General features: G+C 35.7%; 3 protein-coding genes across 3 annotated transcripts in view; 1 reads left to right on the forward strand and 2 right to left on the reverse strand.

The window, feature by feature from the left end:
• Positions 1-9139, reverse strand: part of LOC135682787 (ATP-dependent RNA helicase DHX8) — a 57662-nt gene extending 48523 nt beyond the window's left edge. Inside the window, exons 1-13 of the mRNA XM_065197823.2 lie at positions 8773-9139; positions 7487-7572; positions 6348-6414; positions 5982-6079; positions 5054-5098; positions 4750-4796; positions 3888-3977; positions 3019-3219; positions 2395-2485; positions 1773-1871; positions 817-927; positions 409-506; positions 116-218 (exon numbers count right to left, since the gene is read on the reverse strand). Coding sequence (XP_065053895.2) covers positions 116-218; positions 409-506; positions 817-927; positions 1773-1871; positions 2395-2485; positions 3019-3219; positions 3888-3977; positions 4750-4796; positions 5054-5098; positions 5982-6079; positions 6348-6414; positions 7487-7572; positions 8773-8866 — 1230 coding nt within the window. The 5' untranslated portion in view covers positions 8867-9139. The remainder of the gene's footprint in view (positions 1-115; positions 219-408; positions 507-816; positions 928-1772; positions 1872-2394; positions 2486-3018; positions 3220-3887; positions 3978-4749; positions 4797-5053; positions 5099-5981; positions 6080-6347; positions 6415-7486; positions 7573-8772) is intronic.
• Positions 9140-11281: 2142 nt separating this feature from the next.
• Positions 11282-15510, forward strand: LOC148958246 (coiled-coil domain-containing protein 3-like). Its single transcript, XM_089113170.1, has 2 exons — positions 11282-12358; positions 13901-15510. The coding sequence occupies exons 1-2, from the start codon at positions 12096-12098 to the stop codon at positions 14184-14186; spliced, it is 549 nt and encodes a 182-aa protein (XP_088969296.1). The 5' UTR covers positions 11282-12095; the 3' UTR covers positions 14187-15510.
• Positions 15511-16407: 897 nt separating this feature from the next.
• On the reverse strand, positions 16408-23113 carry LOC135681962 (uncharacterized). The gene is made up of 9 exons (XM_065196648.2): positions 21666-23113; positions 20480-20532; positions 20030-20151; positions 19701-19770; positions 19065-19114; positions 18371-18547; positions 17857-17968; positions 17127-17487; positions 16408-16909 (listed from the first exon to the last, which is right to left on the reverse strand). Exons 1-9 carry the CDS (start codon positions 22632-22634, stop codon positions 16889-16891), a joined length of 1935 nt encoding a protein of 644 aa, XP_065052720.2. The 5' UTR covers positions 22635-23113; the 3' UTR covers positions 16408-16888.
• Positions 23114-26674: the final 3561 nt, after the last annotated feature.

The raw sequence follows: 26674 nt of genomic DNA on the forward strand, positions 1-26674 counted from the left end.
AATTCATTTCTTTTTATCAGTTTAATTTCCAGCACAATTTACTTTATGAAAGCATAGGTTTACTTGACGCGCTTACTCACAAACTAACTAAATTTGGTATAATCCTTTTATTTACCTGTTTAATTTCCCATCTCTCTGGAGAGGAGATGCGATTAAATTTCTTCTTCACATCGAAATCTCTGTCATCCACAACAGGCACCAAAGAGGAAGACGACGGCCTGCAAGTAACGATAGAAATAAAAATTGCAAAGTAATCAGCATTAATTAAAATTGCAAAGAAATCTTACGGACACTCGCAACTTTTGTTCTAATTGAAGCTCTTTTTCTTACATCTGCAAGCAGACAGTAGAATTCAGTTAAATTTTACAAACATTAAATCTAAAAACCAAAAAGAGCTTCATTACATACCTGTCAGGGTTTCTAAGGGAAAGGTCTTCTTGTCGATTGGCAGCTGATCTCAAGCCACCGTCGGGGTTCAAATCTTCACCAGTTGCTTGATCAACATCCTGAAAAAATCGTGGATGATCCTGATATCCAGGGTCGGACAACTATTGGGGGGGGGGGGGAAGGGGGATCAAGCCTATAGTTTTGATAAGATGACGTCACATTGTCCCATTGTTTTAGAACAAAAGACCAATGTCCACCATTACTGATATCAATACACAATTGTCAACAGAGCTAAAAAAACATAGAAGAAAAACGCCACCATTCTATAAAAGACAATGTAAACTTTTGAAAAAAAGGCTTCGTTTAAGATATAAAAATTCTAATTTCGCTAACTGCTTTCATGATTAACTTGAATGCAACGTCTCTTACCTTCATAGACAAACTAATCTTCTTTCCAGTTATGGACAAAACTTTCACTTTGACGTTTTGCCCTTTTGCAACAACATCAGCCACGTTAGCAACTCTTCCTTCTCGACGAAGCTATGTAACGATAAAAGGAATCATTACCAGTCTACCGTTCATTTAGCAGCAAGTTTCTTTGGTATCTTAACTTAAGTGTTTTGCTTCTCACAGAAAACTATATTTCCAGATGTGCGTCAAGTCTTATTAAATCCATATAAAGACAGATAAACACTTAAAACTCGGACAGGGAGGATTGATTGTACCGCCTCGTAACTAAAGGCACATCATAGAAAACTGTACATGACTCAGGATATAACCGAACTCAATTGTATTTATCTCCAAATTGCTGACAAAGAGATTGACTGAAAAAGGTCAGCCTTTGCTTCAGTTTCGTACAATTTGTTTCGATATATTTCGAATAAAGATAAGTAGTCTTTAACATTTCCTGTGTGAAATGGTAGTTCACTAGACATCCTAAAACAGCAACCTTTCCATCTCCGCATCGAAGAAAGATAGATAGAGGGCTTTTTTCTTAAACCTCTATCATCAATCGCTGAATAACCGCGTACAACGTAAGTTGCCTTAGCTACCTTATAAATGTAGCTGATCTGCTAATAAATGCAACTTGCTACGGCTATCAATTTTATCCTCTTCTGTTATGATCTCTATACAACCAACCAACAACTCCCAATCCCCTAAAAGTATGACTCCCCCAAAGTATGACTCCCCCCAATCCCCCCAAGTATGACTCCGTTAACGATCTCAGGATAATCACTAAGTTGACACACGCCGTGGCCTAAACGTAAGACAATCATTGTTGCCACTTCCGTGAAAATTTCGCTACAATAACCAAACTTCCATGGATGCAGTTATGACCATTTCCGAACTACATGTTCTTGTCTTGCTGCTAACAAACGTCTTACCTGTGAAATATGAACCAGCCCCTCGTGTCTGCCCTTGATTCCAAAGAGCTGAACAAAGCAGCCAAACTGCATAATATTTGTAACTCTCCCGTCGTATATCTAAACGTTCAAAAAGGCGATAAATAGATTAAATAGCTTTGTGTGACAAAAAAACTACTGACAATAACTCAAATTATTTTGAGCTACTTTTCAGATTGGTCAGAATTTTTCGTTATTCACATATGGCTGCAAAATAGCACATATACAATATGTAGTACAGCCCTTGAACAATTGGCAAAAATTATATCCCTAATTTGTAAAAGATCGAGTCTATCCAAGAGAACTTCAAATACAATTTTCAGTCTTCTTTATCGATCATTTAATTTTCTCATTTTTTATTTTTTTAATGAAATTTATGGCATGCTAAGGGTGGATATAGGCACATTTAGCAAGCTAAAAAAAATTGACTGTAAAAATTCATTGCTCTAGCAAAACAATGAAGAACATTACTATAAATACAGTGTCCAACTTTACACACAAGTAGAGGTTCAATATAGATACGGTTGTCAAATTGTTAACACGATGGGCTGATGTAAGAAAGAAAAGCATCAATTCAGAATGGAAGAACAAAATTTCTTCTTACCTGCCTAGCTTCTGGTTCTGTTGGTGGCGGTCGATCAACTGTGTCTGAGGTTAATCCACGACGTCGTGGGTCACGCTCAACGCTGGATGCTCTGGAAAAAAAACCTTAACGGTTTTCAACGTGTTACTTGATGATTTCCTTGATTCTAATAAAATCTCTTGACAATCTCTTTCTTAACATTGCAAACGTTTCTATCCAAAGACAGAAGAGCAAAAAAGGAATAATACATCTTGGCGCCAACCTTTAAACAAGCTACATTATTTACTTCTTACTAGCTTCTCTCATTCGAAAGAGTGTCAAAGCCTATTATATGGGGCAACCATCTCTTCGTTGACTAAAAGAATAGTATGACTATTGGCTAAGTAGGAAAAGGTTGGCATGTTATCATGTTTATGTTATGTCCTTCTGACACGTGCCTCCGATTCAAATATTATCAACAATCATAATCACTTTGAAAATATCCAGCAACTAAAAACACGTCAAAATTCAAAACAAGACGTCGAGCGACCCATTGTTTTGGAACAAAAGACCATTATCCTCTAAAGTATTAGAGGGGCGGTCGCCTGAAGCAATTTGTCTGAAGTCTGAAGCAATTTGTTTGATGAAACTGTTTAAGCAAAGTACCTTCGTCTTTTGATCTGCTCCGAGCTGTTGTCCCTTTCCCTTCTTCTGTACCTGTCATCATCTCTGTCTCTATACCTTTCTCTGTCTCTGTTTCTGTCTCTGTCCCTGTCTCTCTGCCTTTCTCCATCCCTGTGTCTGTCTCTATGTCCGTCTCCTCTTTCTCTCTCTCTGCTTCGACTTCTCGATCTTGAATATCTTCTTCTGCATTAAGAATTCAAACAGAGTTTTAGCTAGTCATCTTATATTGAAAGAATAACCAATAATATATTTTTCAGCACATAAGAATTCTTAGTGAAATAATCAATGTAAAAAAACAATATCAATTTGGTTTTAATGAAGATTGCTGACACCCAATCTGTCCTAAAGTGTTTGACACTCTTCATGCTAATGTTTGTACCATGGGACAATTCTAAGTTGCTGCTCAGAGTTTCATGCTGAATGCAATCATCAGGTAGTGATGACGTGATCAGCTGTGCCGGGTGATCGCGTTGATCATTCAAAGTGCAAACTTAGATAAGCAACTTGAAAATGTGTTATTCAAAAGACCTAGGCGACTCACTGGCAGTGGCGTAGCGAGGGGGAGGCCCTCCCCCCAATTGGCAAAAAGTCTTTACAAAAGGCGTTTTCTGGCGTTCAAAAGGCTGTGGACCTCCAATTTCCCTGGATCAACTTGCCTTTGCCCCCCCCCCCAATCTTACTACCCTGGCTATGCTATTGCTCAAGGCTTTGAGTGAGGCCTACAAGATCTAAAATCATTCAAAAGTAATGAGATTCCTGTTTAAACGAAATAATAAAAAATTCCTTTGTAAAGGAAGTCATACTTTAAAAAAAATTATTGCTAGAACGGGCAAGAGAATTTTCAGTTTAACCTTTTTCTTTCATTGTCTTTTTCTTCTCTTCTTTTTCGATATTCGTCTACCGAATAGTCTTCATTCATTTTACTTCTGTCATCCTTCTCTCTGCTCAGGAAAAACAAATTGCATTTTTAAGCAGCATTAAATAATACTTAGGAAAAAACTGACAAAGAGGGCATTTCCAATCAGTTTTTAAAATTTTCCAAACGTCCATGTAATGTGATTATCAAACCAATGCAAAAATCTCAATAACTTATATGTGCAAAACTTAGACAGTGATGTCACCATCAACATGGTTCTTGCATTAACAAAGATTATTCTTTCAACAAGATACACCAAAACGTTTTGCACAATATCTATTTAACAGGCAGAGGTTCTTATTTGATGCTTAATATGATGCTTGATGCTTAATATATTTCTTTGCTTCTCGATATGAAAGTTATTCGGACTCATTATAGTTCCAAAATGCAGAGTATGTTTCAAAAATGTTAGTTTGGATGGTTAGCAAAAATTTTTGCAGTCTTGTACAACACTGGCTTACTGCTAGTGACAACTCCTCTCTGTATATAAACTATTTTGACATATCAAAAAATTCAAGCTTAAGTGAATATGTAGTGAATCTGCTTAGGGCTGTGTACCCTATTTTTCCTTTCTCATTCATCGTGAAACTGCTAACAACAATCATGATGATGAAGGAGAAAGGAAAAATAGCATAAACATCACTAAAAAAATGTGGAATCATATTTCTACATAAAGTTTAGGTTTGGTTAAAATGAAGGAATATTCATAAGTTCTATACTTTTTTAAACCTCCAAAGCATTTACATAGTTCAACTATATAAAGAGCTAAAAACTTTGGGCCCTAAAACTAGCTGTACCTTGAGGGCATATCTGTAGTTCTTGGCAGAGACATCAGAGCTTCAAGCTGTAATGAAAAAGGAGGGGAATGTTTTCAGTCAGTACATTTACAAATATAAATTATATCCTTTATAAACTAAGAAATAAAATAAACAATAAATTATATAAACTTTCAGTTTCAGACATTATTACTTTCTTGATAGGTACAAGCAGAAAAATTTCTGAATCAACAAATTTCTTTGAAATAAAGTTTATTATAGTTTCTAATATTTTCATATTAATAACTAATCTGATTACAGTCAAGAAAATTTAGTTTTACTTTACCTCATCCAAAGCTTTGGAAGCAACTGCATTGTCATCAGGGTTAACCTAGAGTCAAAAAAAAAAAATGATTGTAGAATTAAGAGAGCATAGAATAGGTATGACCACCCTATTTAATCACAAGAATTAAGTGCTAGTAGAGGGGTGACTAAATTTAATGCAAGAGGGGTGACTGGGTTTTTGCAGTATGAAATCTGGTGCTGTTTTATCTTAACTAACTATACTGGCAAGGTAAGTTCAAAAATAGATGGCCTCATAGGATATCATCATGTATAAATTCATTGCTCCATTATGTGTGGTTAAATCTCAGCCAGTTTGAAGTTGTATGATTAAATTTCTAAGTAATAAAATTTTAAAATTTTTAATCTATATTTTTACTTAAAAATTATTTTATTCACTTGAAATTTACTTTTTTATTCTTAAAAAATTTGAATTAAACTCAACATTGATAAATAATGCTTAAAAACCCTTTCACTTTAATACTTCTACTTCTTCAATAAACCAACCCAATTTTGCCTTGATTTGAAAATCCCACAGTGGAAATTCAGCTTACAAATAAGCAGACACATATGTTAATAGATCAGCTTAATGTGCCATCTCAAAAACAATAAAGCGTAGCTACTAGCAGCTAAAAGAATGCATGTTTGAAAATCTTTATGAATTTCCATCAGCTTCATTAACACTTTTAATGTAACAGGACATTACAAACTTTTTTGCTAAGACCATAATCAACTGACCATATACAATGGAGCCCCTAATATCTCACAGAATAAAAAAGTTAATGAAGATTCAGCAAATTTACAAACATTGACAAACATGCTCATCTATTAGCTGCTTATCATATCTGCTACCATTCATTGCTCTTGAGTAGACAATTGCACATATATTTTACAAATTGGACATGTTTTATCAAACAAGAAAACATATTTACATTTTCCTCTTTTTGAGGCTCTTTATCTGGTAAACAGAGTCCTGGGAACTTTTTCCTTGTAAAGTCTTCCTCCACAAGCTCTTCCTGGGTTTCTTTTGCTGTAAAAAGAGTGTCAAATACTATGTGGTTAAGAGAATTTGATTTAAACTTAGAAAGATTCAATTAAAAATTGGAAGAAAGATGCCTTGTTATCTGTAATGAGGAACAACACAAAAATATTTGGTAATATAGATAAAATTTAAAAAGGAAAAAGTGTGAGAACAAATTTCTTATAACATTTAAAAACTCTGTCTGAGCTAAAGTCTATTGAAAAGTTTGATCATTAGAATAAGCATCATGTGCAGCAAAAAGATTACAAAATATTACCCTTATTCTTCTTCTTTTCAGGTTTCAATTTTTGGATCAATCTGTACAGATTGGTGACAAGAGATTCCTACAAAGAGCCATTAGTAGATAAACAATCACTGATAGTGGCATTATTTAGAAAAATCAAACATTACAATGACCCTCTAAGATAACTCCAGGTAATGAAGGGGTTTGCTGTTTAAAAATTGCAGAATTGATGCCTATCTGCTCAAATAGTAACAAAATCTTCTTCCTTCTCACAAGACAATCATCATTACGCATACAGGTGTATGTTTATATAGTGCACTCATTCTGACATATAGGATGCATGTTTATATAGTGCACTCCTTCTGACATATAGGATGCATGTTTATATAGTGCACTCCTTCTGACACCGCCAGGATTGAATGTTGAATTTTTGCTACCCTATGTTGTATGGGCCAAGTGCAAAAAAGGAAACAGAGTAACTGTGTACCACACAATAATTTTTCATATTTCGCACCTGCAACAAATTTGGTTCTGTGCTGGACATAGGATTATGCTTTAATTTCATACAGGGTGAATGATAGTTCTTATGCATTGAAGAAATTTTACCATCCAAACAGTTTTCCTATCAATTTATTTCTAAATTGATGTAAAACAAATAAAAATTGTTTTAGGTAAATGATACTCTTCAGAGTATAAAACGTCAGAACATAGACTAAAAACTCTATGCTAGGAAGTATATATTGGGTAGCATCTACTGAAAACCAAGGTTGTGCAAAAAACTATAATATGGTAACATTTTTTGGATTATTGGCAAAGCCAGATCTTCATTCCATCTAGTAGTTTTGAAATATATCTACATAAATATGAAAAAACCGCTATTGTCCGTTTTCACCTTAGAACTCCCTTGGTAACATGCTCAATAGACAAGCGGCACTTATTGGGCAACCTCAACAGTCATGTGTTCATGTTTCTGATTGGCCTATTTCGATCCACAACTGGGTATATATATTTCCTAGCGTAGATTTTTGGTCTATGTTCTGACGTTTTATAGAGTGTCAGATGAAAAGCCTCAGCATACTCAAATGTTTGCTTTTTTCAAAGCCATCTTTAAGTTTTGTACCACCAAAAGATTGTTTAGAGCAAATAACTAAGAGACATGCTAAGTAACTTACAGGGAAATCAGCTCCTTTCTTTAATAGATTTTTCTTGAACTTTTCAACACTTTTGCTCTTTTCTCCAAGCATAATCACAAATTCAGCTAAAAAATTATAAAACTCAATCAAACCATTTTCAAAGAACAGAAAAATGAATTGTTACATTGTGACATACATTATGTCAAATGATACTAGCTTGCACAAAGGTAGCACGCATATGAAAATAAGCGCAGAAAAAATTAGTGTATGATATTAGTTAGCATAGAAAGAGTATTTGGTTTTGGAAAAGCTGCATACACATAATTATTTTCATCCTAGTGGCATGAACTTTTTCTGCATACTTTGGCAAAGATAATGTGATGTGATTGGCATACATTCAAAACTTGCATGGCATTTCTGGGTAGGGATTATATGGAATGCACCTTGTATTGAACTACACTAACATTAATATAAAATATAGTGTCTTACATCCTTGTCCTAAGATTTACAACTTAAAACTTTAATAACCAGTTGTTTCCTGGTAGTAGCCTCATAGCTTTTGTCCAAATTTTTCAGTTTTAGTTTCAGTTTCATAACTACTATACAAAAATAGTAACTTAACTAAAACAGGTCAATAGGTACTATTTACTGGCCACTAATACATCCTTATGGGAAATCAATACATATCTATCAAACAAGACAGATCGTATGATGAGTTTTGTTTAAAGGAGAAGCTCGTTCAGTAAATAATCCAGACTGTAAACTTTGTTTCTTGCCCAGGCAAGTTCATGTGTCTGAGTGCACGACTGTGCACCTGAAATCACACACTTTTAAGAAATTTGTATTGTTAATAATGTGAAATGTATTCAAATAGGGACTTTGCATTGCCAATATCTAAAAGTACACAGATGGAAAATTTGAGTGCGCTGGCAATATATCGTGGGCGCATGACAAAGTTTATAATAAAGGTAACTAATAAAGGAAATAGCCCTCCTCTTTATTTGAAGTGAGTCAGAAAAATTGGATTTAGGTTAAACTTTAAAGTTTGATATACACAAAATAAAATAACGAACTTTGATAAAAAAAGAAGGTTCTTTAATTTATCTATATATACATTAATCATTATACTGTACTTTCTTGGATCAACAATGATAATTACTTTCGAAAAGGAAGGTCTTCTGCGTGGATTTCGGTCATGAATTGATTTGTCATTAATACTTTTCTGGTCATTCAACAACCATCAATCAAGAAGGTGGTAGAAGACATCCGGTCTGACTTAACTAGGTATATTCCTAAACAAAAGATGGATTCATATGATAGCTTACCTAGCGTCTTGTCATTCAACCCAAGATGATTCTCTAGCTCTGTACAAACTTTTGAGACAAGTGATAACTTCTCAAGCTTTAATAAGTCATCCATGGTTTGATATGGATGAAACTCTGTTAGATGATCTCTTGTCGATTGAAAAGAAGGAGGTCAATCTAACTCGGTACAAAAATTTTGTACGGCAACTTTACGTAAGCTAGTAGAGCAAAGCTTGGAAATTAAATTTATTCGAGTTTAGGAATATAATAGTACACAAATTTATCCTAAATTAAGATTTCCTATGAACACTAATTAAAGAAATTCTACAAACGTTTATGAATGTCGACAATCCGTACGCCATCTTTGTGTCTAAATGCGTGGACTCGTTATGATACAGCCTCGGGTCAACATCAACATAAGGGGGAATTTGTTCCCTTTCATTGGCTGGGGGGGGGGGCGATTAAGCTAACCTATCTTTGGGCATAAAAGCATGCTTAGCCCATGAATTTCATTTTTGCAAAGCCAGTTTCATAAGTAATGTTTACGTATCTTTTAGTGGCAGTATTCAGCCGGCTTCATAAAAATCTTCAAGGTACAAAATGTAAAACAGTGTGCCAGGTTCATTCAAATTCAAAATTGAAATATTTAATTCAACAGCAATTAATGATATATGATTCAAAAATCGGCTTTTTTCTATCCCATATAAAAATTTACATTAACAAATTATCAAGCAACGAGCTATACAACACTACGAGAACGATACCAGGTGGAGCAGAATATCATGACTACCCCTTGGTTCCTACCCCTAAAATGGACCTAAAACACAACTTTTGTAAAACCTAAAATGGACCTAAAACACAACTACAAAATGCTATTTATTTAATTCAAGAACGATTTTACAAAATAAAATAAAAGTAAAATGTTTAGTGAGAGAGAAGAGTAAAAGTTTTTGTTTCTTATTCAAAACGTTTGGAGGCGTGGATATAATATAGTGTTGCTTTAAGAATTTACTTTCAATTACTTTGCATTTGAGAGCCTTATTAAACCCTGAGGCAACAATATCGCACTTAAACTGCTTAGAGATACTAAGAAGCTACTGATGAATGTAAGGGAATTTAATTCAACAGGAAATATTCATTGAAATTTTTTTTTTAACAGTTACTATTACAAAATGAAAGTTGCAGGACATATTAGAGCTATCTGGCCACGTGCCCCTGTTTGACGTGAATTTGTGTAATATTGAAATTTGAAATATGAATTTGATTTAAAATTTATAAGGTGTCATAATTCACGATGTTAGTGTATACATCGGAAGGGAACAAACAAAAGAATGATATGCTAAGATATAAATTTTATAAATGAATAAAATTACATATATGTAAAAATATGAATGTGATGTAATAGTGGGATGGCTAAAAGTGTTTCATCTTGATGGTGAACTTCTAGTTTGATAATCAGAAAGATAAGAGTTTAGATGAAGTATTTATCAAACAATCTTTATAGTTGTTGTTAAAAATTTCGAACATAAATTTTACATTCTTCTAATTGGTACACATAATCAAAATAAATACTTTTAAGATTTGTAAATAGAGTTTCGCTGCAAGTTGTTTTCTTAGCAAAGCTTTTTATAGGTTTTATAGCCAATATGTTCTTAGTTGATGGGGGTGTCAAGGAGCGGTGGAAGCTGGGGGGGCTGAGAGGAAGGGCTGTACTTAAAACAATACAAACACGATCTTGCTTTTGTTCATTGGCATGCTCAGCCTCCAAAACTCCATAGATTCCCCCCCTCCCCATCATCCAGCATGTAATAGGCTTTGCAGTTCCTTGGATTTTACGTCTTCATGTGGGACTGGACAATGGAAATGTTGATTTTTGTAGACAGTCTTGATCCTAATAATCATATTGATTAATCAAATTGATCCTTAACATTTCGAGTCAATGAAGTCAGCTAAAGAAATTTACGATATGACCCTAATTTTTTATTTCATATGATGGAAATAAGGAAGAAGAGAGAACAGTTCATGAAATTGCAAGTTTCTAAGGTTATGCATTTCAGTTAATCATCTAACATGGTTTTTAAGTGTCAGGAAAATACAAAATGTGACTTAATCTGCTAACAGGGACACTGGGCCAATCAATTGCCTTGATAAACTAGAATAAACGTGGTTTAACTTTAAAAGATTATGTTTGAATAGGACCAAACAATTTTTCAGATTTGAATTATTTCTTATTTTGTGACCAAGTTGATTGCAATGCTTCGACAAATTCTTAAAAAATTCCAGTTTTATCTTACTATTTGTTTAACCTTTCAATGCATTTCCTTTTACAGTGCAAAAATAATAAGAAATAGCTAAAAGTGACCATTAATAGTATTTTTGATCACGAGTCAGAACTCTTTGGTTATTTTGCTTACTTTGACGAAATCATTATCTCGACGAAAAAACGTGTAGAGCTCTTTGTTTCCCACAGTCGAAACCCTTTATAACAATGAATATCGAAACTGATCAGTAAATAATTCAAGGATTTCGCGGTCACAAGAGGACCATTACCATGGAAAATGAAGGGAATAACTATAGCCTGTTGTCAATGTCTTGCTGCTTGCTTATTTTTGCACGAGCATATCATGAATGGAACCAACATTAGGCCGCTTCTTACACTTTGAACAGCATCCTGTTTACACCGAATTCTGCCTTGCCAGCGAAATTCTTTGAATAGAAAGCCCCACCAAGACTAGAACGTTAGCCACAAGTCAACACGTGGGACGAGTTACTTTTTTCAAATAAATGAAAAAAGTATTTTGTGTAAGCACCAGGTGGCCTATGGATGATTTTACTGATTCAAGTGCTGCTCATTAAGCTACAAAGATGCCTGGGTATTAACTTTCGCAGCAGTTGAACACAAGTGTGTTGGTTGCTAGCTAGAATTATTTCCAGGGGCTCACTGTTTTTAAAGCTAAACTCACAAACATGGTAAGAAAAAAAGCAAACATAACTTATCTTCTTGAATCCAAATGACTGATAGTGAAGTGTGGCAAAAAGAGAAGGCCTTGCTTTGATATCGGAAATGGGTCGACGAGAAGACACGATATCGTCACAAACAACATACAAAAAGTCCAACTAATAAAACTGAGTTTACACCCGGATTTTTCCTTGGTTTTCTTACTATTTATTCTCATGTTTACCGCATTCATAGTAAACTGCCTCGATTTCCCGTCATGCCAACGCCCCCCTTCCTCATTATATATAGCCATGTTAGGATCGTTGTCCACATTCCTTAGAAAAAAGGATAGAAGCAAGAGGTCGCACGTAGACAGCAAATACAAAGGTATACTACACTGGGAGTTATGGAAGGTCATCGCACCATCGCCGTGATTTCTATGCTTATTTCTAGTGTCTGCAGCTGCAGTTTGCCAAAAGGGTGGAAGCCGAAGACTTTAGAAGAGAGAGCTACGGTGGCTGAGATGGTTTTTTACGGCAAAGTAATCAAGAGCCCAACTCAATGGCATTTCCCTGACTTTGGCATCTCACCTGTTCTCGAAAAGAAAAGTGGCTTTTATTCAGCAGAGATAGAGATTTATTGTATCTTCAGAGGAGATGTTGTCCCAAGGTAATGCTTCTGGATTTTTTATCCTTTGATGTATGATATACTTGGAGGCTACGTATATTGTGCATAAAAATGTTTCTATTTCGCAGATATAATGGTGCTTAAGAATTTTCTAAAACGGCTGAAAAAGCCATTGGTTTTTTTCCCTAAAAATTGCCAACATAAGAGTGTACTATGCACTTCGAATTGATCAAAAGTATAGTGGTTGATTTCCTTTCTTACTAGTATCAATTGCCTACAAAATTATGGGGGTAATAACGTATAAAAAGCTAGCTATGCAACTTTATTGTACATCGAATAAACGCCCATTTAAAGTTAAATTTTTTCCTCTTTTTGACTTTATTCTAAGGCCAGAAAGAAACTTAGTAAGCATTAGATAAACGCATATATTCTATAATTATACTATTTTAATCATACATTAGAAAATTCACAAGGTCGAGTATCTTAGCTTGAATGAACTTTTATAATACCACAATTTCTTACGTCATTTTCGATGAAACAGGATATCAACGGGATTTCCAAGCAGGGATATGTGTCAGTTACTTTGAATAAGTGCTGTATCTCACAGATTGCGTAATTTAAATAAACTCTTTTGTATCCCAGAAATCTTTCAATAGTGTAAAAGAAATGGTGTTAAATAATTGTCATAATGTCAACTCAAAGAAAAATGTACAGGATAATAGAAAATCTCATAAAGATTACACTGAGGGTGTTCCTTGAAATCCATTGAATGTTCTTTACTAAGGGTGGTAAATAACTGGTCCAGGAGCCAAAGCTTGCATTCTAGACAGACCACCTAACTCCTCGGGGCACGTCCTTTCTTACAAGATACAGATAATGTTTGCCAACCCTGACCTGCTTCTTATTGACAAAGTCCGACTCTATGTCTGGTATGCTAAGACCAACAATCTACTGACCGACAATTCGTCTGGAAAATTAGTTGAAATAAAAATCGCCTAAGGTTAGGATTTCATTGGACATAGCAGAGATTATTGGCTACCTATTTAGAATTTTGCTTCATTGTTACCAAAGAAAAAGTAGGACGTTTAAGAATGCAAGATTGAATCTCATGTGAAATTGAAGAAAATAGAAATATGGTTAGATTTATCAGATCATTCCAAAAATTCTAAAGGCTTATTGGAAGGTTAAAGGATTGTCAGTTTTAAGTTGAAAAACAGAAGAAGACGTTCTTTCATATCTATTTCAGTCATTATTGTTGTCATGTTTGCCTTGACTTCGTAGATTTTACGATAGAGATCTACGATAAAAACATGTTTTGAGTGCTATACTGGAAGACTCTAAGCCCCTCCCCCAAGTTCTTGGCAAAATCATTTTTGCTTCTTGTCTTGATTCGATAAGAAAATGTGAGGGTAGGGGTAATATTTTGGCAACGAATTGTTTGTGATGTAATTCTATGATTTAAAAACTGCCTTTATGTAGCCAAAAGTTAGTCATGAGCGTTTCTTATTTGTAAAATTGGCGTCCCTTTGTGATAACAGCGCTTCTTCTGACATGAATGCGGCTAAAATTTTTTTGTTTTAATAGGTATGTAAACATATCTGGCTTTGGCTATTTACCTGGGCATTGCCTTGAGAATCATGCTATACAAGAAGAAAAAGGAATATTCTTTGTCAGGTATGGCGTGAGTGGGGAGCTTGTGTCCCAAACAGTGAACGTTCAAAAGGGATTGTCACCGGTGACTTCGACATTGTTAATGAAAGTCCTTAAGGCGGTTGAATTATCTACAAAAAAGGTTGGCCTTAACAGGAATTCCCTCTTTACAAGAAGAAAACGAGGTGGTTGTCCAGTGTTGATTCACTATCAAGCATAAGGATATGGCCGCAGCAAGAACCATCCATGCTTCAAGTGTTCCCATAGTGCCGCACAAAAAAGCTGGGAAGTTTTTCAAAGAAGGATGTTTATAAGAGCAAAAATTAGAATTAAATGTTGGTTTGCTTATTATGTCATATTATTCTAAGCGTAGTTTTTTACAACCACGTCAAAAAAGTGCTAAAGAGAACTGAAATGTTCATCGAACAGTAAAGTAACAAGAAAATTTATGTAGACGTTCAAACAGTAACATTGACAAGCGTTTTCGCTTTATACGTTAAAAAATATTGCGAAAATCGTAAATCCATAAATAGTCATAGTCAATTATTTGTAAATTGTCTTCTTTTCTTTTGAGTTGGTAATCTGCAGCAAAATCACTACCGTATCACATTTGCTTATTTTCGAATATCTCAAAATTGGATATGTTGTGTGCAAGAAAGAGAAGGTACAGGCCGCTCTTGAACGAAGCTCTAAAAATTCACCTCAATTTCCCCACCACTGAAAAAGGTTAATTTCAACCAGCGAAGCTGGCCTAAGGGACATGGGCATAGCAGATCGAGGGGCAAATCACTCCAAGAAAATCTCGTACACCTTTTGTGAAAATCCTATTGTTTTATCTGAAAATCCCCAGAAATCCTTTTGTTTTAGGGAAAATCTCGTACGCTATTTTCAAGAGTGAATTGCCCCTCGTAGCAGATAACAACATGATATGGCAGGTGAAGAAGATACTTGTGTTGGGCTCTCGAAAATAGGAGAAATTCAGCGCCAATAAAACAGCCGTTTTAAAAAATGTTTCAGGCTTGTAAAAAGCCTTATCCAAAGTGAGGTACTAGTCTCTCTAGAACTAATGAAGCATTAATGGCAGAGGACCCTTCTTAGAGTATAATACGCATCAACTTTAATAATGAACATGAGCTAGGCGAAAATATCTATGCAGGTGCAGATCGAAAGTAACGTGACACGAAAAATGACGTGCTTGACTTCCTACCTTTTAAACCGAAAAGCGGTCACTAACCCCTTTATATAGCTGAAGAGTAAACAAGAGAATACAAATTATTTCTGTCCATAATGCTCAGGTTTTTTGCTTTTAATGTATACATATTCCAAAACGCTGCAATGAAAGACGACCAGGCTTGAAATAGTCTTTGGTATATGTTTAGTTAACTCTGGATTTTTACTATTATTAATATAGAATAGCTCTCCTCGTTAAGGAATCGTTTCGTGCCAGATATTCATCGGACCCCCTCCCTCTTTTAATTTCTTCATAGTATAGATTTTAAATGGTCGAAAAATCCCATATCCTATCAGGAGAGTGCACGGACAAAAAGTGGATCATGCTGTACTTGCCAAGCGTGGCATCGGCAGGAAAATTAATCAGAACAAAATCTCTTTGAATGATGGGAACATGACCTTGGTGCATGACCTTGGTGCTCTAACCACACGAGCCTTCACAGTAGAAAAATAATTTTTCATCTCCGTTTTATTTGATTTTCAGACTTTGTTGAAACTTTGCCAATCCAGCAAATACCCAATGTAAAGCACACCTTTTCAAACATAGGACTGAGGATTTGAGGAATCCTTTCGGAGCCATTTCAGTGACCTTTGCTGCTAAAAACTTTGCAAAACTTTCATTTGACGTATTGGACATCTTTTCATAGTTTTAACTAATGTCTGCTCACTACAAGATTCTCCTAATTAAGGAAAGGGAAGCCTTTTAAAAACGTTTCCAAAGTATATCAAAATGGAAATTAATCTCCCTTTATAAAGGCAGAGAAGAAGAGAAAATTTCTTTTACAAATGAGATAGTTGTAAGATGATATCGGTATGTGTCTCGTGTCTCGCCAAATTTTTACGACTGTGCATTTTGAAACGTGGGAAAACCTTACTTTCATTATGGCTGACAATGTAATCAATACGCAACAAAAGCGCTGCTAGGTTCTTATCTTAGTCCAAAAAATTACGTAGAGCTCACCAGTCATTGGCGGATTCTGGGTACATGGCGTCTCTCCATTAACAGTGGTAAAGCTACAGATAAAAAAATATCACAGATCACACATTCCAAAAAGTAACGACGGTTATGAAAGACAACCACGGATCAGCCGAACCATGCAGTCCTAGCCCTGGTAATTTTATTTCATTTCCGACACGATCAAGGCTAACCAAGTGGCTAGCCAAGTGGTCCTATACCCTATAAAAGGTTGTGTTTATTAAAGAAAGACCCATTTGACTTGGAACTCAATCATTCAATGATCGAAAATTTATAAAAAACAAGATGAAACGAAAAACAAAGATTATCAACTGTGTGCTAGCAATGGCTTAGTGCACTTAATGCAAAAAAATCTACACAATATTAGAGAATCGAAATCCTCAACTTACTCTTCAAATGAAATTATTTTCTAAAACAGCTTTACCCGAGAATTTCCTCAGATAAAATAATATGATAATTTGCTAAACCAGTGCTTGAAAAATTTAAGACCTAGGCTGTGGAATGGACTTGCAGATGAAATGAAATCTGCAAGTAGCACTAACATTTTGAGAATTGATACAAAAATTGCCAAGGCACAGTGGAGAGAGAGCTGATGCACAAGTGTCCCCAAGAATGGAACCAATTTTCCTTCAAAGATAGCAACATGTATTGCAATCAAATGATTTACACTGTCATAGAAAGTAACCAGTTCTTGATAAAACACCATTCACGATGAATTAGAGAAGCCGTTCTGGAGTCTGCAAAAAAGAAGCAATAAATCATTATCATCTTGGAGAAAAAATATTGGTATGAGCTTGGAGCAATCTCGCAGTAAATTTGGTTTTACTTTGATATCTGCACTATGTTATTTAAATTTGTTTAACCAATGTCAGCATCGACTAGGTATAATCTTGATGTAAACGTTACAAAGTTGCAATCCTGAAAGAAATAATTTGTTAATATCGTCAGGCTTACATTCTCATATACAACATGCGTATTATGTTTTCCCTCCTGGCCTTGCTTCTTCGTTGCTGGTTTAAAGCTACGTTCAGGCTCAAGGTACTCTCCTGAATCTTCCGGCACCTTTGCCCTGACATTGTGAGTATTGCTTAGAAATGTCTTTAGCTCTTGTTCGTATATGGTCTGCGAAGAGTTTTGAGCTCCCTCTTCAGTGGCAAACTTTGGATTAGTGTAACCATTTTTAAACGGATCCTCTTTTATTACCTCAAGGGGTACAGTGTTCTCGTTGCTTTGATAATCTGCAAGGTTTTCCTTGTATGCCTGGTTTACATAGGCCGCCTTTGTCAAATTGTAACTTCTTCCGTCCTTGGTCAATCTGAAAATTTAGACAATAAAGGATTTTTGCACTGTCAGAAAAGAAACAAGAGCAAAAAAGAAAAGAGGGAGAATAGCAAAAAGGAGCTATATCTGGCCAAAGCTTGATGAAAATTAGTTGAATTAAAATTACGATTTAGTTTTTTTGACAAAAATGGCCTTTGATGATACTGAAAAGAAATTTACTTTAATGAATCTACATCAAAACTTTTAATAAAATTGTTTAAGAACATTTTTGAGAAAAATTGAGATATGTCTCTTCCCAAAGTTTAAAAATATTATTGCTGCCAGACAGTAGATTACAAAGAGTAGCGTGAACAGAAAGTGGCTACTCCCTGAGTCGCAGCCTAGAAGTTTCAGCCTCACATACCCATAGTCTTGGTAATAATACTTCTTTTTGCATCTAAAGCAGCAAGCCAGTATGAATACCAACACCAAAACGAATCCAGCAGCACCAACTATGATCCAGATCACCCACTCAACTATTGAACAGAAACATTAGAATTATAGTTTTATTTTGTAGGTCAGTGTTGTCGGAACATATTTCATTCAGTACTAAGGATATAGAACACTGATATAGAACATTCATGTTACAAAGGATATAGAACACTGCTTGGCAACACTTGTTCCACAGAAAGCTAAACTATTGTAAGTTAAACTAAATTATAAGTAAAGCAAATTTTATGTTGCTTTTAGGTCATCTTCAACACTGAAGATGATAACTGCAAGAAACTGCCCATCTCTGATGCATTCTACAATCTTGTGGGCTTTTTGTTTCGAGGATCCTATCTACCAGACCATCAAGTCATGGAGCATATAAGCTCTGCATTAAGACATCAAAAGGCAATAATGTTATGCCAGTTTTTCAACTATGTAATTCTTACCTTCGTCACAGCTTTTTTCATTGCAATGTCTTGTTTGAGTTCTGGCTCCAACGATTGAACAGTTCCTCCCTCCATGCATTGGAGAGGGGTTTGTGCACGTTCTTGTCCGTTGTTGGACCCCACCTCCACAAGACTTGGAGCAGCTACCATAGTTTGACCAATTAGTGTAATTGCCATCTATATCAAGGATATAAAGTAAAGGGATGTAAACAAACATAGCTATATTGCAATCAAAATTCCAGATTCAAAAACATTTTACAAGTCTTGAAGCTACGCCTTCTATAGGCTGATGTTATCATTACATTTGTATTTAATGCAAAGTCAAAAGAGATAGCACTTGGGAGCTTTTAAGTACTGGCTGCTGTGGTTTGACAAGCTATGAAAGCTTAAATAGTTCCAAACTATATGATATAACAGTGACAATGAAAAAGATTTTCTAGAACTTCAAGGTTTTTCCGACATTTTATGGCTTTTGTTCTTTCAATTTGTAAACACAGACCTCTTTCTCTTTTTTGGTCTATGGGGTAAGCATGAATTATATATTAATTTTGCTAAAAGTGAACTTGCTATTTCCAGCTGGTTCCTTGTTCAATTAGCTTCCGTTATCTTTGATCAAAATGCTTCACTCTTGATATCGATGTCAAGATATAGAGGGATTAAAAATTCTGGTTGCATGTATTTAGAAAAATCTTACCAACAGGATAACTTCTCAGACAGCGGTGCCCAGTGAACCCAAGGCTGCAACTGAAAAAGACACCAATATGTTTCTTAAATACTACTTTCCACAACTGGTTCAAATGCTTAACATTAGAATCTAGCTACATTTTGGCATTAGAGTGTATTCCTCAGATTAAATTCTTCATATAAAACCTTTGAGGATTAATGTCTAAGAAGACGTCTGTCACAGAGATCGTGCCTTCGTAACATCAATCTACTTAATAACTTATCCTATCTGCTTAATTACTAACCATTTATATTTCCATCGTTTTCTATCACTTATTCATAAAGATACGACAACTTTATGTATTTTTCAGATGAGCACTTGTGTTGGCACATTATAATTCTTTCCTATAACAGGATTGTTAGCAGAAAAATTCAATTTTCAACAAATACCCAAGATTAGATGAAAATAAGCGTCTGCTCTTCCAAAATTAAATGAAAAACGTTTACCAGCTTTTACAACCATCTAATGGATCATTTATTTGCTGAATACTGTTGGGGTTAAGAAAAAGGTAATTTATTCCACATGCAAGAAAACTGCTTGTTCTTCTCCATAATAATTAAATATAAAGAAAAGTGTTAAATGAAATGAAAAGGCCTAAAGACTCACGAGCATGTGACGTCAGTAAATCCTTCGTGACATTCACCTTGTCTGCTGCAGCTTATATTAGAACAAAGCTCTAAAAAAAGAAACAATAGCAAACTATGTAACAACTGTTATCTGAATTCTTCCATCGATGTTGCAGGGCTTCTTTTAATTTGAGTTAATGTAAACAAACATCAGGCATAGTTGCCAAAAACACTTTGAGTATTAACTCTTCTGACTTCAAGCGCAATCAATAGACGTTGAATTAAATACATTATTTTTGATCTTCTAGCTTATGTTACAGAAAGTAATGTGGAAATGTGGAAAGGTTAAATAAAATTGGGTTCTGTTACCTTTCACTGAAGATCTAACGAAGGCGGCGCTCTTGGACAATACATTCGTCAAGCTCGAAGCATTAACGTTTACTGTTTTTCTAAAGAGGATCTCTACTTCAAGCTGCACAACATTGCTGTTACTACAAGAAAAACATATATTGCTAAGAATGAAAATGTTCATCACATTTGGCTTCATGATTACCTTGGATTTTGTGCCTAAACTTTAAGTTTAAAAGTGATGCCAAGGGACATGGAGCAACCCCCATTATCTACAGCTCAAGTGCCAAATTTTCAATTGCTTCTATTGCGATAAAAAAAATTGTACTAGAGTTCCCCTATAATGTAGAGTCTTGAATAAGTTTGCGACTATCAGCTGCAATTCGGGACATTAAACAGCGGGTGATCATCTTCTCAATTATTATATATCTTAGCAGGTTTCATTAAAAAAGACAGCGAATCCAAACTTACTTTGAAAAGTTCGGCACAGCAACATTCTCAGATGCATTCAATATCCTGCGTAACTGTGAGAAACAAAGCTTTATTTCAAACAATTTAGAAAAACTTTGAAAATACTGGCTGTAAATACTGCGCAAATGGAATTAGACAAATTTCACTTGAATAAGAAGATGGCCTAGTTTTGGTCAATTGATCTAATTGGCGAGAATTCTTCAATTAGGTACACAGTTTATGACACACATTTGCATGCTTTTCGCAATGATATTAAGAAAAACTTTCTTCCTTTTTATTATTTCAAAAAAGTACTGTCGGTAATTATGCATTCTCCAGCACCAGTAAATGGTGTTTTCAGACTCCAGAAAATAAGGAGTAACACGGTCGAAAAACGCGCCGAAGGCCATTGAAAGCAAAACAAATATAAGTACCACGCCCTCATTCTTTTTATATGAAAGATTGCCAAAGCCAGTGGATACTGTCTGGAGGAAAGATAAATACCCTCCTGGATTATAGGTATTTCATATAAACCTTTACTGGCTAGAGGCACCTTGTTTACTACAATCCTTGCTCTACATTGGCAAAAAGAAAAAGGAAGGCTTATTATTGCATCATATTATTTTCAGTTTACCAAGAATCTCACATGATTTGAATAAACTTGTGTAGATAAATTTTGCTTGACCTTCCAGAACAGTTGAGGGTTTTCAATAGTAAAATGAAAGACAAAGATATAAATGAAGAAAATTTAGACGCTGTTTTACCTAACGATAGGCAATCCCACCAATTAAAGGTTCTGCGGACCAAGAGAAGATTAAATGACTAACTCATGAAGAATTTGGGATGTCACACCCTCCCCCACATCCCCACACCTTCTGCTGGCTACATCCTTAATAGGGAACGTTAAAGAACTATACCCAGATATCTTCTTTGCAAAGCATTTATGGGTGCAAGTTGTCCCAAGTTGTCAATGATATCGTGTTGACACTTTCTTACAAAATACTTTTTTTTAACATTTCTATTCTTTCAAACAGTCTTTTCCCTGCAAAGTTTTTTTGAAACATAAATTTGATACAAGCAATTATTGTGCATCAATAGTTGATACCTACAATTTATCCTTTAGCCCTCACTAGCTAATAAAAAACTGCGTGTGATGATTTGCAACGAAACCGATGTCAAATCAGGCTTTCTGTTTAAATTGGATTACCTCATTGCGAACAAAGTATGACAAATTGGTGAATTTCTCCGTTGTATGATTCATCAAAGCCACATCGAATGTCCTGTTTGCTAGCAGGCTGGTTAAGTGAAAGATTAAAAATTGATCGCGGTTGAATGGACTCGATGTTGTTACAGGTGCTGTTACAGATGACGAAGCTTGCATAGAGGTAGATATTGTTGCCCTGATTCTTGATGTCAATGCTTTGGGTAGTGTCCATGTACTTTCATGTATAAAGCTTGAACTGATTTTTCCTGACTTAGCCATACTTGATAGCGACCTCTGCTTTGCTAAATGTGTTGACTGAAGTGTCACAGTGGAAGCAGTAAAAATAAAGTTACTTGTACTTGGTTGTGGGGTAGCATTCAATGTTTGTAATGTCCCCGTATTGACGGAGGAAAAGGGAACAGTTGAAGTTGCAAATGTTTGTAAATGTACTTCATGTGTAGTCAACGCAATTTTACTCAAGGTATCTTGCTTTGAACTAGCAGCCTGTGGCCCAACTGTGCTTGATTCAGCAGAGACATTTTTTGAACTTATGGTTGACTGGGCTTCTTGGTGTACAAGGTGCAAGCTGCTTGTCTGAAGGAAGGAAACCGTGTTTCCCTGAAGTGAACCATCTGTTTTCAAATAAATGTTTTGAGAAGGGGTTGTAACAATGTTTGCAGTGAATGTTCCGCTGGTACTCATCAGAACTGATGAAGAACTGTTGGATAGCACTACTGCATGGGTGGACAACCCAAACATCTGACTATGACTGCTTGCACTCCCATCAATCGTAGGTTCATATAAAATCGAACTTACTGTAAAGGTAGATGGTGAAACTGCAAGATGTTCAATTGTAGTATTAATTAATGTAGCATTGTTTAAAGCAGATACATTTTGTGCAAGCGCCTTCTTGACTATCAGTTGAGCTAAAAGCAGCACAAAACAGACGTTCTTTTTAAGCAACTTTTCCATTTTTGCAATTTTTAGTTTCTCCCCCTGACGAACCAATGTATTACTTTCTCTTAAAGAGAGCTTTACATCTCCTCTTGCTGCTAATCGCACTTCTGGCCAATCCTGTCTACGCGTTTAAAACGTCGTTTAGTCCTTTATTTCCTGCTATTTCGATTGCCACTCAGCATCTAAAGACAATGAAAATTTGATCTCTTCGACAGATTTTCACGGATCTTCATTAGCCAGGAAATCAGTTTCCTGCATGACTCATCTGCTACGTTTCTGTCGCAGTTGTGACTTCGGCAAAGAATCTAAATTGTTCTTCTATTCGAAAACATGCTCTTCTTGTTTTGCTTCCTGACTTGGCTCACCATTCCTACACACCCGCTATCTAAATGGCGATTGACATCGTCTTTGCGTCACCCGAAGATGTTTATATCAAATTAATATTTCATGAACATTTTCTATCACAATCCATTTTCACCTGCTAATTCACATTTTCTTTACAGGATTAATCCTATTCTACATGTGTCTTCCTAAACCTGAAACATGAACAGGATGTTTTGCACACTGAAAGTAAAAAATTGAATTAAAAACAGATACCCTGCCGTATAAAATCGATGAAAACTTCTAACGTATAAAACGGTGAAATTATAGTTGAATGACGTCACTTTTGTGTCTCCATAAGCAAAAACAGATTGGTTTGCAAACATGAATGAATGGTGAATCATCAACTAATTTGAATGGTTCTAAAATTGGTTCATTACTTCAGCTTTCTTTGATTGTGATACTCGCCCTCCCTCAGAATATATTAAAATTTAAGTCGTTTTTACCACTAAATTAATTCTATGTTCAAGCAGAGGTAGTTGCAAGAGAAGGGCGCCATTGAGACGGAGACAAGGAAACCAATTTCCCTAAGGTCCTGCGCAAAAAAGAGGGTCATTAAAGAGGCACTATTATGTCAGTTTGAACTAAATGGAGCATTTTTACGTAGGATAAAAGGAAATATTCCTGTATTTTTAGTTTGTTTCCAATCCATGAAATTACACATGAGTAGATGTCCCCTAAAAGAATAGCAAAGATTACGTTTTAAGAATTAATAATGGCAATCAACTTGAAATCCACAGGGGTTTCAACAGTTGATGTTTGCGCTACATTTTTCCGCACGTCAGCTCTTACTTGAAGGAAGAACAGCAATTATGACCCTATATTTTCTTCTAATGTTTCGTTTATCGCATTAAGTTCATAGACATTACCTGCTTGAGGTTCTGTAATCGATATCTTTCTCTGTTAGTGCTGGAAGCTCTTATGAAAAATTTCTCAGGAAAGTATGCAAAATTGAGTTACTTTTTCAGTATTAGCATACTGGTGACTGGTCTCCGGCCTCAATGAGCCTTATTGCCTTAGAAATAATACAGGGGCGGATCCAGAGCAAATTTAAAGGAGGGGCAGTTGGTAGTGGGGGCGCTGAAAAATTTGTTGACGAGAGTATGCTGTTTGCACAATTTCAGATCCATTTTCAGAATAAACAACTTAACTTTGATGTAATCCTTGAAGCAAATTAACCTATCGGTCTCAGAAACTTCTACCTGATTCTTATTCTTCAAAAGGGGCGCATAATTTCCAAAAAAGGGGCGTCAGACTTGCTTCAACTTGTCGAGGAAGGGGCAACTGCCCCTAGTTGCCCCCCCCCTTAAATCCGCCACTGAAATAATAGGGAATCCGATCCGACCCTTCCATTACCACTTACCCGCCGAAATTTAAACGTTCGAGCAACGTTGGTAACGTTTCCCCCAGTATAAGGCGCCCCAGTATACGGTCCAGCCCCAGTATAGGGATTGTCAATCAAGATTATGTTCTTAAGTGCCGCCAAAGCCGTTTCGGTTCGTTATCGTCGCGATGATAGATAGAAGTTATTTCAAGTCACAGCGGCTTCTCGGCCAGTAGACATTCAGCCATACACTTTCAGCAAGCGGCCATGTTGTAACAGCCGTACTTGAAAGACATTCGCGTAGCTCACCTTTAAAATATTATACCTTTAAAACTCATACAAAATATAAGTTTAGTTGTTTAAGTTTCGTTTTATTTTGCTCGTACCAAGTTTTGGTGCGACTATCGAGCCGAGTAACGTGGGAGCCTTTAGCAAGAATATAGGGCTCGCTCGTTCAGCTGACAACTACGGGGGTCAAATTGTTTCTAGGATACAGTTTTGAAAAAATCTTGACTGAAACTGTTTCGCCGGCCAATTGAAATCGGTGCACTTGCGTTGAGACTTTATTTGTTTTATTGTTTTGTGGGGTTCCTGGTGTTTAATGTTGCTTGCCTTGTTTATATGACGAGCATTGACTGGGGATTTTTATGAACTAGAAGTTAGAAGAAAGAGGGTTTCGCTATGTTCTCAAGGTTGCAAATCAACCTTTTGATTATATGCAGCATTCTGAAAATCAAGTCCACATGTCACATTGCGTTTTTTGCTTGTTCAAAAATTATCTTCCCCAAGAACTACACCTCGGTTGTGGGAGACACGCGCGGGGCCTTCACCCCCGGGTCAGACATAGAGAATTCTCAGAGTAGCGCGGACCTCTGTACACTTTTGCATAAATTTTGCCTTTTGTATGACCGATTATACCTTTAAAACTCATACAAAATATAAGTTTAGCTGTTTAAGTTTCGTTTTATTTTGCTCGTACCAAGTTTTGGTGCGGCTATCGAGCCGAGTAACGTGGGAGCCTTTAGCAAGAATATAGGGCTCGCTCGTTCAGCTGACAACTACGGGGGTCAAATTGTTTCTAGGATACAGTTTTGAAAAAATCTTGACTGAAACTGTTTCGCCGGCCAATTGAAATCGGTGCACTTGCATTTAGACTTTATTTGTTTTATTGTTTTGTGGGGTTCCTGGTGTTTAATGTTGCTTGCCTTGTTTATATGACGAGCATTGACTGGGGATATTTATGAACGGGGTTCCCCAATGACTGCTTGCGATAGTTGTAATGAATGGTTTCACGTAGAATGTGTCCAAGCAGTAATAAAAAGGCAGAACAAGTGGTTTTGCGAAAATTGCACTGCAGTTGGAAGCGAAACAGAATCACAACATGCCCCGCTGAATAAAAAGAGGAAGGAAATGGCTATGAGTAAGGGTTCTAAATGGAAAAAAGATTCTGCAACCTTACAAGGGAAAAGAAAACCCATTTGTTTGAAACCAGTTGAGAGCCCATGCGAAAAGAAAGTTGCAGTAGACGTTAATTTGAAAAGTTTGAATAAATTCTTACTAGCTTCACTAAAAAATGGGTCAATTGCAGAAAAGCTAGCAATGTTTAGGAAGACAAAATTACCGTCCGTTTATGCAGAAAATATGAATTTAGTATTGAAAGAGGATATTACTCTAATCGAAATTTTAGCATCGCACGGGGAAGGCTACGAAGAGGCTGCCGAAATGATTTCCCTGTTCCTTAATCAGAACTACGGTAAAGAGTTGAAAATAAATAAATCCGACTGCGATATGTTGATAATTGTAACAGGGTCATTCCATGCCAATGAGGGACAGTCATGTAATGCACCCTCTCAAATTTTCCTGATACTCCTATCAGATACTTAGCATTTTGAGAGAAAAATAACCTGAAAATTTCAAGTTGATATCTTTGCTCATTCAGATATTATAGTTATTTTAATTTTTGCTGATTCAGCATAATATTATCCACATATCCGCCATTTTGAATGTGCAGAGAAAGAATTTGCCTCTATAACCTCTCACTGCCTTTTTTGCAAAATTTGGCTGATAAATTATTGGCCAGTACTAAATAATGAAACAAACAATATATGACCAAAATCAAAACTGTCAATTGTATATTTAATGTCAATTAACGTTAACGTTAATTGTTATTAACGTTAAAATTAGCCGAAATTTTCATTGGATTCTTCCAAACAAAAGTTATTTTCAAACATATTTCCCAATCACGAAATCAAGATAAAATGCATAAAATGAACATCACGATTACAACCATGTTGTTATCATGAACGCAATGTCAAAAGTGTAATCGGTCGACCTCTTGTATCATCAATTG

The sequence above is a fragment of the Rhopilema esculentum genome, chromosome 16 (assembly GCF_057945365.1).
Source record: "Rhopilema esculentum isolate cy_ngs chromosome 16, ASM5794536v1, whole genome shotgun sequence".
Taxonomy (NCBI): Eukaryota; Metazoa; Cnidaria; class Scyphozoa; order Rhizostomeae; family Rhizostomatidae; genus Rhopilema; species Rhopilema esculentum.

Bases quoted from the DNA above. Each gene is read 5' to 3' on its own strand.
- LOC148958246 (XM_089113170.1), top strand. From the start codon at position 12,096: ATGGAAGGTCATCGCACCATCGCCGTGATTTCTATGCTTATTTCTAGT. The intron at 12,359-13,900 runs GTAATGCTTCTG...TTGTTTTAATAG, and splicing joins AGAGGAGATGTTGTCCCAAG to GTATGTAAACATATCTGGCT.
- LOC135681962 (XM_065196648.2), bottom strand. From the start codon at position 22,634: ATGGAAAAGTTGCTTAAAAAGAACGTCTGTTTTGTGCTGCTTTTAGCT. The intron at 20,152-20,479 runs GTAAGTTTGGAT...TTTTTCTTGTAG, and splicing joins GCTGTGCCGAACTTTTCAAA to TAACAGCAATGTTGTGCAGC. The intron at 16,910-17,126 runs GTAAGCCTGACG...TCTTTTTTGCAG, and splicing joins CGCATGTTGTATATGAGAAT to ACTCCAGAACGGCTTCTCTA.